This window comes from Brassica rapa, chromosome A02 (assembly GCF_000309985.2).
Source record: "Brassica rapa cultivar Chiifu-401-42 chromosome A02, CAAS_Brap_v3.01, whole genome shotgun sequence".
NCBI lineage: Eukaryota > Viridiplantae > Streptophyta > Magnoliopsida > Brassicales > Brassicaceae > Brassica > Brassica rapa.
Window position 1 is genome coordinate 6,560,675 of NC_024796.2, and position 14,106 is coordinate 6,574,780.

The 14,106-nt window shown below is 32.2% G+C and overlaps 2 protein-coding genes across 6 annotated transcripts; one reads left to right on the forward strand and one right to left on the reverse strand.

Annotated features, from left to right (window-relative positions):
* The first annotated feature begins 2,843 nt into the window (after positions 1–2,843).
* On the forward strand, positions 2,844–7,274 carry LOC103851840. 5 transcript variants are annotated; one of them, XM_033284179.1, is made up of 5 exons: positions 2,844–2,971; positions 3,808–4,023; positions 4,183–4,744; positions 4,820–5,221; positions 5,303–7,274. In XM_033284179.1, exons 2-5 carry the CDS (start codon positions 3,902–3,904, stop codon positions 7,016–7,018), a joined length of 2,802 nt encoding a protein of 933 aa, XP_033140070.1. In that variant the 5' UTR covers positions 2,844–2,971; positions 3,808–3,901; the 3' UTR covers positions 7,019–7,274. The 5 variants fall into 5 exon arrangements, with proteins under 5 accessions (XP_033140070.1, XP_033140068.1, XP_009126956.1 ...); XM_033284177.1 differs by having other exon boundaries at positions 4,183–5,221; XM_009128708.3 differs by having other exon boundaries at positions 2,864–2,974; positions 3,810–4,023; positions 4,183–5,221.
* Positions 7,275–9,438: 2,164 nt separating this feature from the next.
* Positions 9,439–12,696, reverse strand: LOC103851919 (zinc finger protein ZAT9-like). The gene has a single exon (XM_009128800.3). The coding sequence runs from the start codon at positions 10,955–10,957 to the stop codon at positions 9,686–9,688; it is 1,272 nt and encodes a 423-aa protein (XP_009127048.3). The 5' UTR covers positions 10,958–12,696; the 3' UTR covers positions 9,439–9,685.
* Between the last annotated feature and the right edge of the window lie 1,410 nt (positions 12,697–14,106).

Here is a 14,106-nt window from a genome sequence, read left to right on the forward strand (position 1 = left end):
ATGGCATGCTTTTCCCCCATGTTTGCTTTACTTTATCGAGTTTGTTAAAATCACAGCTTCTATGAAAATCTTCAAAAGATAAATTTAATTGACTACAACTTCATAATGTCCAATTGTGTATTCGATTTTTCAAGGTATAAATCGATAAGTAGAGTTTAACTAAAAGAAATTGAGAAAAAAAAAACAAAAAGGGATAATTACTACCATTCTCAAAAATAAAAAGGAATAATAACAATGAGTTTAATGTATTCAAATTTGGCTGACATTTCTTGTTATTTTTGTAAGTTTTGATCCAATTATATCAAATCTAACATACACATGTGATATGAGACTTCAAATCTTTAAAAAACTCATTGTTTTTTCCCAATTTTTTGGCCGAATTCCACCCGCTATAGTTCTAGTCCAAATCACCTTTTTTTGCGATAAACTGTTCGTCTCAATCGCATTTTTGAATACGAACTACCATGCAACAAAAATATGTAACTAATGAAAAAATTAGAGAAATTAGACCATATAGCTACAAAACAAAGGATTAAATATCTAACCAAAAAGTACTTCCATCATTTTTATAATATATATTATATTACTTTTACTAACCGGTTAATGTTAAATCAAATATCTTTTTCTTCTTCTTCAATTTTCACCTACCACCACTCATTTTTCATCTTCACCACCTCATCCTCCGCTACCGTTACAATTTGTTCATCACCAACTTCACATTGTGTTATGTATTTATCTTCTCATTTTTTCTATAATCAATTTTTCTTTTCATATTCGTTATCACTTCATTCATATTCACATTCATTACTGAGCCGCCATCACAATAGTCACCACAACAACCTCTAAATCCACAATCTCTGCTACATATATTGTTTTTACCTATATACGTGGGTTTCCGCTTCTAAAATCTACAGACCACCACGATGGCGTTATGGTCGAGGCACCCTCGTTTGTACAGTAAGTTCTTGGTAGTATTATGCTATTTAAACAATATGCACTATGCTATTTAATTTGTTACTATTTTATTTTAATAATGTTTCATATTATCTGCTATGTGCATATTTTGATATCTGGATCAGAGTTTATATTTCTTTTTAGGGTTTAGTGTTTTAAGTTTAGTTTATGGAAGATTGGAGTTAACGTTGGAGTAAACATGATATATTTTCATGTAATCATAGATATTTAAATTTTTTGAATAATATGTACTATGCTATTTGTTTGTTACTATCATATTTTGATAATGCTTCATATTATGTACTATGTTTATATTTTGATATTTTGATTAGGTTTATACTTTTTTTTAGGATTTAGTGATCATTCGTTTGGATTGAGTTTATGGAAGTTTTGGGTTAATATTGGGGTAAGCATTGCCTTCTTCCTTGCAAATATAAACATTTCAAAATTTGAACAATATGTACTATGCTATTTGTTTGTTACTATTATATTTGCATATGTTAAAATTTAGGTTTATGGTTTATATTTCTTTTCAGGGATTAGTGATTATGTACTATATTGATAAAATCTCTGTCATAAAAGTTATGTTTATGTTATTTGTTAATTTTAGACATACATAGTATAATATATATAAACCATTTATGCTTTTATTAATATGAACTACATCATTTAGATGTTATAGTATATTTATGTAATAGCACCGTAATCACTATCATCATGAATATCATAAACATTACTTTTTTAACTATAATTTTTATTTTGCTTCATTTAAGTGACATATATTTTTATATACCGTCAACTGGTTTGGAAAATAGATAAAATCAGAAGAAAGAAAAGAAAATAATGCTAGGAAATCTAATAATTTCAATATCAATGCTATATTCTTAATTTTTCTCATAAAATTGGCTATTACATAAATTAACACAAAAATTTATGAATAAATCTTATTTAGCAAAATTATCAATTTATTATACTTGGTTTTGAGGCGCGTGGATGTGTGTGACTAAGGTGAATATCTAGGCGGGCGTGGGAGTGCATTTGTATGTGTTCCGTAAATAAGATTTCATCGACGTACAAAATGATTTTGTTTTGTTAAAAGTAAAAACTGTAAAAACATATAAAAATTTAATAATTTAACGAGAGTGGAGGAACAATGGCCCCAGGATTTTATTTTATTTTAAGATTGACGTGATTGCGACGTGTCGCTTGCTTGTCTGCTTGGTGGGACAAGATCCAAGTTGCTCCTTGTAAAACTCGTTTTTCAATTGATAAATACAGAATATCTAAACATTTTTATTTAAGTTGTAGCAAGTTTACATATAGCCCCTTGCTGGAAGAAATTATAGAATATATAATTATTTTAATTTTTTAATTAAAAGTCTTAAGAGTCTATTAGTTGAAATTTCTACCTCATTTCAATTTGTTTTCACCAATCAAGTGAAAATTGAATTTTTTTTTGTTAAAAGCAACAGAAAATGCAATACATACTAAATACATCCCCTCTCTATCGAAATGACGTAGATTATTTCAATAGTAAATTATATTATATTTTCTTTTTAATGTACCTCTTATTTTCACACAATTACTCTATTTTTGTTACCAATCCCGACCTATATATATTTACAATTGATAAGAACTCCTTTGTTGAATAAAAAAAATAGTAACTCATTTTATATGGAAAAACCAAATATATCAAAAATCTACATTTCTGGGAATGAGAGAATGTAGCATTAAGAGACTTAAAATTTAGCTTTACCAAATCTATAGAATATAGAAATTAATAAAAGGGGATAAAATGAAGATGGTGGAGTGTGATAAATAATTGAAGTTAGTGTGGACACTTCCCTTTTTTCTTTATTTTATTCACATGTAGTGATAATACATATGTGGACTTATATGGAACACTAAAATTCATTAATAGTGTTTGCTTGGTTCATCTCTCTCTCCATCTTTTTTCCTTTCTTCAGTGCTCTCTTTCTCTCTCTAAGAAACCATTTTCTTTCTCTTGCCCCATCTAAAGGTTTGTCTACACTTTTACTTTCATTTTGCTCTTCATTTTGGTTTAGAGTTTGTGAATCTTATTTATTTTCTTCTTGTTCTTTTTGATCTTCTATACTTCCATCAAGTCGCAAGATCTCAAATCTTGAAGATGGGTATGTGTGTATAGATTTAATAAGTAAAGATCACAGTTTTCAAAGTCTTTTTTTTTTCTTCTGATATTGACTTCCAAGTAGTTTAGGTTGGGTTCTGATTTCATGTTTTTCAGATTTTTTTTTCTGTATGTGTGTATGTAACTCTCATCTTACTGTTGATCTGTTTAAAAAAAATCATTCATAATATTTCTCTTACTCCTTCAAATCCATTTGTTAATCACATATTTTTGTCTAACTAATCAAGAATCAACCCCATATCTTAAATTTTCTTTGGGGTCACATAATTATTGCTCATATAATCGTCAGTTTATGAAACTTTTGTTTATAATCCTCTTAACTTTGATCTAACTTATAATCTAATTAGTATCTTTTTTTTGATCAAATCTAATTGGTAGCTTCTTCATCTTATGAGATGACTTTAGTTCACCTTTTTGTGTTCCTTATAATCCCATCAACAATAAATTAAGCTCTGGAATCAGATCAACTAGATTTTTTAACGACAAAAAATCACTGTCTTTTGCGTGAGAATAACTGTTTTGTCTTTATGGATTTCACTTCATCAAATCACACATATAAACACTTCAAAATACAAATCTTCCTTTGTATGACATCCTTTCACATGAAATAATGTTACTTTTCCTTAAATCACAAGAGTATATATATAGTTTCTCAAATCATAATTACATGTTGTGTTGTTAGCAGGAGTAACAAGGGATGATATAAAGAAGATCTGGTGATATGCAAAAGTATTTGGGAAGCGAAGAGGCAAATAGTAACAGTGGAAGAAGATTCAAATGTTCTTATCCACTGAGAACCCACCACGTGACCCACTCTCATCTTCTTCTTCTCCTGCCAATCTCTTACGCCTCACCACTTCTCCTTCCCATGAGTTAGGTCAATCCAGTTTCTCCATCAGGTAACCAGAAGTCTCTGAATTTTTCATGATGGGTCAGTCTCAAATGATCTCATCCTCGTAGCTAGATCATAAAGTTTTGACCTTTCTTCCTTCTGATTGATATGGGTTTCATAAAGTTTTCACCTTTTTGTTGAAAGTTGTTAACTTTGTTCTTTGCAGAGACTACGCATACAGTAACAGGAAGAACAACATCAAGAACAGCTGGCCGTTTTCTACCAAAAGTCTCCACCTTTGTTCATCTCATGGAGTGACTGATCCTTTGCCACCGTTTCAGAAACTTTCCAGGCTTAGCAACAAGTTTGAGACCACTCCAAGCGTATCCCAGCTCCATCAGACAATAGCAGAGGCTAGTAAAAGAGTTTGCAACCAATCAAGGATCATTGAGTATGGTTTGTTTACTAGCACATCGAAGTCTAAGGTAGAGATAGTAGTAGCTGCTAAAAGTAATAACAAGAGTAAAAAGTGTGGACAAGGAGGAGGAGGAGGAATGGTGAAAACCAAAGGAGATAGTAGTGGTGTCCTTATGAAGACGGCTTCTGAATCAGTCATGGCTTCAAAGACATGTCCTATTTGCAAAACCTTCTCATCAGCTTCTAACACTACTTTGAATGCTCACATCGATCAGTGTCTATCTATGGATTCATCAGTGCCACCGGTTAGTAGTAAGCCAAACAAGCCTAGAGTTAAATCTGTTGACTCAGCGGTGCCACCGGTTAGTAGTAAGCCAAGAAAGCCTAGAGTTAATCAGTGTATGTCTGTTGATTCAGTGGCGCCTTTGGTTAGTAGTAAGCCAAACAAGCCTAGAGTTGAGCCACAGGTGAAAGTTAAAACGCTGGTTGATATCTACACTACTGCCAAAAGATGCACATTAGAAGATCTTGACAGGAGAAATGGAACACAATGGGCTTCGGTTTTGAGCTGTACAAACCGGGTTGCTGCTGATAAATCTGAAGTGTCTAAGAAGCGGAAAGCTTCTCCTGTTGGCGTTGGTCCTGTTTATATCGATGCCAAGGGTCAAAAACTGCGGATTTTAACAGAGTTTAGCCAGAAGAAGACTCTGTCAAGAGAGCAGCAGGAGGATGGTAGTAGTGAAAAGAAAAGTTCAAGCCAAGGTAGTAAAGAAAACAAGAAGAGAGGTCGAAGAAAGAAACATGGCAAGTGTATTAAACTAACCAGTCACAAAGCCAATACTGCAGAGGTAATGCCATAACTTGCTGTAATTTTTTTATATTTTGTGTAGCCAATGTTCATGAAATAACAAGTATACTGCTTTGTACAGAAGGTACTTGAGTATCAAAGAGAAGGTAGCAGCAAGGGTCCTCGTAGAATCTATAACCAGCGGATGTTAGCAAAACGTGGTCTGGTTTCAAAGAAGCTAAATGAAAAAGGACATAAACTTAGTGCTTTGAGGTATCAGCCATCTGATGATGATGATGAAGATGATTCATGGTCAGGAGAAGATCGTCTTGTGTTGAGAGGTGCAGATACGTCTGCCACTGGTTCTTCTCCTTTAAATAAACAGAAGCTCCGGAGCCAAGTCTCTGGAAGGAGCAAGACTATGTTAGAGAGTAAAAGAGCTCACAGTCGTTCATCTAGAGCTCAAATAGAGGAGAAATCACTTACAGGAGCTTATTCAAACAACACTGTCCACTCGAAGAAGAGCCTTACTTCGATTCAAGAAGACAAGCATCCACCTGGAAAGAATGTCAGAGATGCATCTCCTCGTGCAACTAGCATGAGAAACTTGTCCCCACCATTTGTAGCTAATGGCTGGAGACGATTATCACCGCTTGTGGAAGAGCTAAAGAAATCTCGGTTTGATTTGTCAGATGAAGAAGAAGAAGAAGAAACTGGAAAATGGGAGTCTGAAATGACACAAGAACGTGGACTATCAGATGATGATGATTATGTCTCTGGTGATGATAATCCTTCTTTTAGTAGATACTATGATTATGACGATGATGATGATGACGAAGAAAGTAGTGATGAGGAGGAGGAAGATGATAGCAACAGTAGAGCCAATGTGTTGGACAAAAGCAATGATGCTAATGTAATCATACCTAGCGAGAGAGCAATGTATTACTCTGAAGATATGATCTACGGGCAAACCGGTTGCGATGAAGAGGATGTGAGGTTTGGTTCTGAGGTGAGAGGAAAAGGAAGCTTGTTTGTAGAGGTTGATACCATTCCCATTCCAGGCCCTCCAGGCTCATTTCTACCGAGTCCACGTGGTATGGGGTTTGATGGAAACTCGTCTGTTATCACAAGCCAGTTCCAATCTTCTATGGACCAGCTTGACAGAAACTCATCTGAATCACCTGTTTCTGCGGTTTCAAACTTTGCATCTGGTAGATTGAATTTTCAGGCAGAGTTACCTTCTTCTTTGGACATTCCAATGAGCTTTGGTGCTCCATCTCATCATGGTACTATCCCTGAGGCTGAGCCGATGAGTTTTGACAAGGCAACAACACCTTTGAGTTTTAGAAACAATGATCATGAGTCCTGTTGTTGCCAAAGAAAAGAGAGAGTCTCCTTGAATCATGAAGCGTCTCATCTACTGCAGCGAAGAGCTGCTTCTTCTTCATCAATAGCCATGAGCTTAACCAAGTCTCCCACACGTTTGGATCCAAATCATCCGTTTGAGCAGTCACAGTGCGTGATCAACAGAGCAAATCTCAATGGGGCTGTTGTGCCTCCAAGTCCTTCTAACTCGGTTTTGAGGTTAATGGGAAAAGACTTGATGGTCATGAACCAAGGAGAAGCAGACAGTAACGAAGAAGCATCTCGGACTAGCTTAAAACCAACCCCTCAGTTTCATGATCCTCAACCATGCGCTGGAACCGGCTTATACTTCAACACAGGTTTCTATTTAAGAAACAGCTTCGAGCCAAAGTATGAACAGCAGACACCAAAAGCACAGCAACAAACACAAGCACACCAAGCTTCAGCATTCAGAAACAATTTTGATCACTTGAGGTACTTTCCTCCGAGCTAGTCAACGTAAAGTTTGTGGACCTTCGTGCACACTAAGAAGAAACGGAGAAGTGGGTTCTCTTTGGAAACCGCATCGAGCATGGGTGCATTGGGTTTTAAGGTAGACTCCGTGTGTTCTACGGCATTTTTCATGCTCTATCTCTTTCTGCAGAGACTGTTGTATAGTTACGGTTTACAAAGAAAAAACAAACACTTGAAAATAACAAACATTCTGTAGAAGATAAGTAACTTTACTCACGCCTTTCATTGCCACCAAAGTTGTCTGAAAGCTCAAAAAAGTTATAAAATTTAAGCTTCTCTTTAAGATTTGGCCATGATGGTAAGAGAATACTTTCCACAAACTTGGTAAATTGAACATCGTATTTAATCTTCCACAAACTTGCAAAAGCAGAAAGCAAAGCTGAGAATCTAAAGAATCGAGCTCAAGATTTACAAAACCGTTGTGTATAGATCCAACAAGTGAATAGTTTCAAGTATAGACCACTTCACGCCTTCTTCTACAGTTAGGCTTGCTGTTTTATGATGTTCAGTTTCCACTTAATGCCAGAGTCAGATATTGTTGTACACCCATATATGATTTATCAGGAATATGTTTTATTTATTAATAGTATTATTTTCCTTTATATCATCTTTTCCTCTTTTACATATTTATTACATATATATTGTAACGTATTTGCAGTGCCGTGCGAAGGTTTTCGGAGGCCCGAGGCAAGTTCAAAAATATATTTGACATGATATATTTTTAATAATATATATATAACACTCAAAAGTTTTGAATTATTACATAAACGTTTTCTAAATTTTTTTTTACCAAAATTTTATAAAATAAAAATTTTAAATCATGAACAAAAAATATAAATTTGTAATATAAATACAAAGATATAAATTTTTGATTGAAATGTTGGTAGCTGTCAAAAATGTAAATCTTAGCATTTAAATTAACTATAATAAACTATATATTGAAAATATTATTTTTTCTTTATCAAATTCTCATAAATATATAAAATAAATCTAATTCATAGCATTAAAAAAAGACCAATGTGATCAAATATTTACAGTTATTTAGAGTAGAATCTTTATAGTTTTATTTAAAATATAGCAAAAATAATCATAAATCTAGTTACTTTAAACAGAAGTTCAATTCAAATTCAAATAAAAATAAAAATCTAACTAAGAGAATATGTTAACTATCATATAAAAGTATATTTTTTTATAATTTGGGACCCTAAATTTTCTACAAAATTTGGGGGCCCTAGGCGAATGCCTTTTTCAAAAGGCTCTAAGCACGGCTCTGCGTATTTGGCTTCAACTGACCAATTCCTCTTCGTTGCTTCTTTGTTTTGTGTGCTGCTATGGCATGACGTCAGTGTGTGTGTGTTTTTATATTAAACTCTTAGCTCTTAAGAATTTATAGGAAGAAAAGTTCAATTTATTAGTTGGGTGAATATTATGTGGTGTTTTATGATGGTACCTACAGAATTGGTCTTATGTCATTAGCGGCAAGTTGAGACTTTGACATTTAACTACAAAGAGCCATCTTAACGTTTGGTTTGTTGTATTTGTTCCAACACATACGTAGAAAGTTAATAATGCCCACGTCTTGAAGAGTTTTAGACCAAATCAATAATTAATAAACAGTATACTCTTTTTATATAACAAAATGATTCATTTAGACTCATAGATGTCTTGTTGATGAGCTTTATTATCTTGGGGTCTTTTCTTAATGTAAAAATATTACATAAATATAGAGATGTGATTCTTTCTTTCTATCTAGCTCAGCTGTTGGTATGTTTCAAAACTAGAATTTTCCGGTTGTTAAGATAGTGCAAAGAAAACAAAATGATATACCATAGTAAGTGTTGAAAGTATTCAATGTTTAACTTTAACTGTGTTAGATCATAGCATTTGGTTTTAGTGGAAATGTGTTTATGGCCTTACTTTGAGATCCACTTTCTACAAATATAGATTATGATATTTTTTTGTCTATAAGAAAGTTCTACCATCAAGCATCTATTCATCACCAAAAATATCCAATATATTTATGGAGAAACCATAAATTTGAAAAGACGAAAAAAGAAAGATAAGATGGTGAGATGAATAAGATGGGTTCACTTTTTGAAACTTTGGTCGATTTAAACCATCATGCTTTGTGTGAATCCAAAAGCATAAAAGATAGAAGAAAAGTCAAAGCTTGAGAGAAGAATACAAAGGGGATCATATATCCTTTATATAAAAAAAGTCATATCAAAATGCTATGATCAATTCCTCTTTGCTGCTTCTTTGTTTTGTGTGCTGCTATGGCTTGACGTCAGTGTGTGTGTTTTTTATATTAAGCTCTTAGCTCTTAAGAATTTATAGGAAGAAAAATTCAACTTATTAGTTGAGTGAATATTATGTGGTGTTTATGATGATGCTTGAGAGAAGAATACAAGGATCATATATCCTTTGTATAAAAAAATAACAAAAGACCCCATCAAATTAGATTAAAAGCCAAACACCAGGAACCTCAAATAATAACCAAAAACCAAAAGCATTTTTATCTCTTTTCTAAAACTACCATGTCAACAACTCTTTATACCATCATTACTCCCTAGTTTCACTCACTGTCTTTGTCTTTTTGGATTTTTAAATTAAAGTTTACTTGCCTGCATATATACGTTTCTGAGAGTCACTCTTCGTTAGGTGGCAACTCATTCAAGTCAAACTCCAAAAGCTTTCTTTTCTTCACCTCTTGCACTGTCTCTATTACCTGACTAGCAGAAGCTCCACCTGGAGCAGTCGCAGCCGATGGAACAGCAGTTGCAACCTCACTAGAAGCTGGTCCAGTCCAATGGCGTCTCTTGTGACCCCCAAGAGCTTGACCTGTTGGGAAACTTTTATGACACTTGTTGCAAACATGATCTCCGATACTGCTTAACGATGTGTTTGGTCCTTGAGCACTACCCAAACCGGTTATCATTGCTTCGGTACCAAGTAACAAAGCTTCACCGTTTGCCCTAGCGTGATGATTCTCCAAAACCTTGACCTTGTTGTGACTTGCTCTATGACCTCCTAAAGCTTGATAAGAAGTAAAGGACTTGTTGCAAGTCACACACACGTGCTTCTCATGTGCACCACCTCCTTCCTCATCAGCTCCACCAACAACAACCTCAACCATCTCAGACAATCTTTTCTTCTTCTTCTTCTTCTTGGTCATCACCTCTTCGCCGGAGAGAGAATCAGAAGTCCCTACAACATCGAGATCAACAGCTTCTGCAGTAGTAGCTAAAACCAGTAGATTCCTAGCATCAATATCTGACTCATCAATCTTCAAAGCACTTCTCCTTGCTCTCTTCCCTGTCGTCCACGATCCTTTGACCGATTCCTTTAGGTCAACCACGTTTCCCAATTCCCAATGATCATCATCATCATCATCATCATCATCATCATCAGTAGAGATTGTAGAAGAAGACAAATTACCAAGGGGATGATGAGGAGGCAAAACTCCTTTCCATCCTCTGTCTGGATGAAACCTCATGTGTCCATATAAAGCCTTCATTGATGGAAACTTCTTATGACAAACACAACAATCAACTTCGAATTCACCTCTCTCATCACCAGCAGACACCATCTTTGGTCTCACCGTTGAAATTTTCCGAGTTTGGAGCATATGAAGACTTTTATGACCACCTAAAGCCTTACCTGACGTAAAGCTTTTGCCACATGCACAACATATATGCTTCTTCTCTTCTTCTTCTTCTTCTTCTTCCTCATCCCCTTCTAGATCTGCACTTGTAGCTCCATCATCATCCTCATGTTCTTCTTCTTCTTCTTCTTCTTCCCTGAGATCGATGCTTTTAGCTTGTCTTTCATCATCTTCAGCTTGTTCTTCTTCTTGTGTAGATCTAGGTCTCCGAAGTGAGAATCCACAGTTGGATTTGTTACCACTTAATTGATCCATTAGCTTACGAAGCTTGAATCCACACAAAAGTCTAGCTCAGATAGATAGAAGATGAAAACAGATCTCACCAGCTGATAATGACAAATAGGGTTTCTTTCCGTATATACCTAACGTACTGAAGAAGATATTCTCCCACAGCTCTTATAAACTCAAGATAAATCTCAAATATATGAAAATCAAAGAAAGACAAAATAGAATCGAATAGTACTTAGGGAGGTGAAGAAGATGTCGACAATAGAGAGAAAATAGTGAAGAAGAGTCTACTCAAGTTTTGGGATGAATAGTCTTTATTTATCTAATTGATATATATATAGATTTTGTTATTTAAGTTTTAATTAAATGGTATGTATCATATCTATGGATATGACTTTTAACATTTAAGGTCGTGTTTGACTGTTTACACAAAATACAAATTGCTTTTCTTTCTTTTACTAGTAAAACAGTGTTTTATATTTATATATATTGTGTAAGTTTTATTTCAATTTTACCTCTTTGATTCTTTTTATAATTTACCATAATTTCTTTTTGATATACACAAAGAATATATCTATGATTGATTGAAGATCCTAGTCTACCAAACATGATTTTGTGTGTACATAAAGTTGAGTTCACGTTTTGTGTTTGGAACCAACCACGTCGTAATCGATCGTGCAATTAGGGAATAGTAATAGATGATTAATTTGCATTTATTTTTTTCGTGGGCATTGCAATTTATGGTAATTAAATCAAGATTTTATTTGGATTTTCATTTATTTTATTTTTAATTGGAGATATCCCTTGCATCAATTTTTTTTTTTGATTGGGATTCCAAAGGGTTTTAACTTCTTATCAAAGAGAGGAGAAAATAAAAAGAAATATATACCGGTATTTATACACATCTCTTACATTTTCATTAGTAATTAATAATTATCTACTTAGCAATTAAGTCTTCAAAAATTGAATTTGATATTTTTAGTCCCACGCATTTCTGCAGTCAACTCACTTCCTCAAAAATCCAGGTTTGGTTCAGTTTCTTGAACCATTTTTCCTTGTTTCGATTTTAGTTTTTCAATAAAACAATCAACTTTAAAATATGCTTTGACTTTTGAGTCTTTGTGGTTTATCCAAACTAAACACTTTAAAAATTAAGCTCAAATTCATGCAATTTAATTTAAATTATATATTTTATATACAACTAATCTGACTTATTTTATTAATTATAGTCTTATATTTAAGTCTATATTCTGTTGTACAAGTTTTAAGAATTGTACAACTTTCTTGTCAAAGATATACAACCAATATCAAACTATGTTATATGCAAAATATAAAAAGATCAAGTTACAAAAAAAATGAAGAGTTCTCTTTTCAAAAAAAAAAAAAGTGAAAAGTACGTAGTGTAGAATTTCTATGGACACATATTAGTTTTTTGTAGTCACAGATATTGACACATATTAGTTAAACATTTTTACACTATCAAAAAATTTCATAAGCAGAATCCAAACACTTCCAAATCTTAAAGATCTAACTAGATATTAACCCGCACATCTGTGCGGATATATTTATATTTTTAAATTAATATTTAAAATATAAAATATGTTAATATATATCTAATAACAATTTTATGTATATAATTTTTATTTTGAAAATTTATATTTATTGAAATTTGTTTGATGATATTGTACAAATTATATGTTAATGAAGTATTTTTGTTTATTTATTTAAAATGCAACATCAATATTATAGTTTAATTTTAAACATTAGTTTTATATGAATTAATAAAAAAAATATTAGCTTCTTTGTTTAGAAATTTTTATTCTAGAAATGTTTTTATGTGAATAAATTAAATTATTTTTGTTATATTTTAAAATATTATTTTATTTAATATATTATATTTCAGTTTAATGTTTTTATTTTTACTAAAAATATCAACATAAAATGTTACAACCAATAAAATATTATTTATTTTGTTTTATATAAAAATTTAATTTGATAATTTAAAAAGAATTGGACTATACTATTTAGTTTCAAAATTAGTTACTGGAATATATAAAATATGGTATATATTAAATATGATAAACAATCAAAAGATAATTAACTAATGACAATATATTTATGTTTTCTTAGAAATGTTATTGTTTAGATGTATATTGTTTTTGTTAGGAGAATATCATATATGAGTAATTTTAGGATGTTTAGTTAAATTTCTAATGAATGGTCTAACATAGACTTGTGTATGGTAGATAAAAAATAGGACTCTATTTTAATAGAGTAGATAAACATGTCACTAAAGAAAAAAATCTTCATTTAAGAATTTTCATATTTGTCTCTTTTAATCAAATTTAACTTAATCTGGCTCATTTTTATGTTTTCACCCTTTTTAAACCTATTCAATAACTTTTCCTTTTTTTTCCATCTTTGTCCAGTATTTTAATAAATAAAATAATTGTAAGACACATATTGAAATAAAATATAAACAATTATATATAACATTAGAAGGTAAAGCCTTTGGTATTCTTATCTAGGAAATGGATCACTCTTAATTCATAGTTAAGTATTTATCTAGTAAAAATTTAATGTTATCTAGTTTTTTAAATATTTTTGACAAGTATATTTCTATTTACCACTATCTATACTTATTATTTATTTTAAAAAGCGGATATGTTTACATTACTTGTGTGGATTACTGAGTATATTAGAGTGTATAGCCGTAGAAGCTACTGGGTCAGCTACAGCTAGTAAATTTTTATATTAACCCCATAAATATACTAACAATAGCTTATATATTACGTACATTAGATTTCGTACCAAACTCAGTGGCCAATAGATTAGTGGTGGAGGGCTTCTCCTACTAAGTCATTCAAGTTGCAATTAAAAATTAGTAGACAGATAGAACAAAAGTAAAAACAATTATATACAGCAATGCTTAAGAACATGTTGAATCCATTTTTATATTTAAAAGAAAACCACAAAAATTGAATCCAAACATTTCAAACCAAAATAATATGTAAGAAACCATGGAAAACATTTTCACCGAAATATCAAACAAAGATGATGTAAAATTTAAAGCAAACCAGATACTTTTTTATCATTCCATAATTTAGAGAATATTTTATACGATTACAATCGGTGCTCAACTTATCCCATAAATATAGCAAACGGTTTTAGGATAT

Bases quoted from the DNA above. Each gene is read 5' to 3' on its own strand.
- LOC103851840 (XM_033284177.1), top strand. From the start codon at position 3,902: ATGTTCTTATCCACTGAGAACCCACCACGTGACCCACTCTCATCTTCT. The intron at 4,024-4,182 runs GTAACCAGAAGT...TGTTCTTTGCAG, and splicing joins CAATCCAGTTTCTCCATCAG to AGACTACGCATACAGTAACA. The intron at 5,222-5,302 runs GTAATGCCATAA...TGCTTTGTACAG, and splicing joins ACAAAGCCAATACTGCAGAG to AAGGTACTTGAGTATCAAAG.
- LOC103851919 (XM_009128800.3), bottom strand. From the start codon at position 10,957: ATGGATCAATTAAGTGGTAACAAATCCAACTGTGGATTCTCACTTCGG.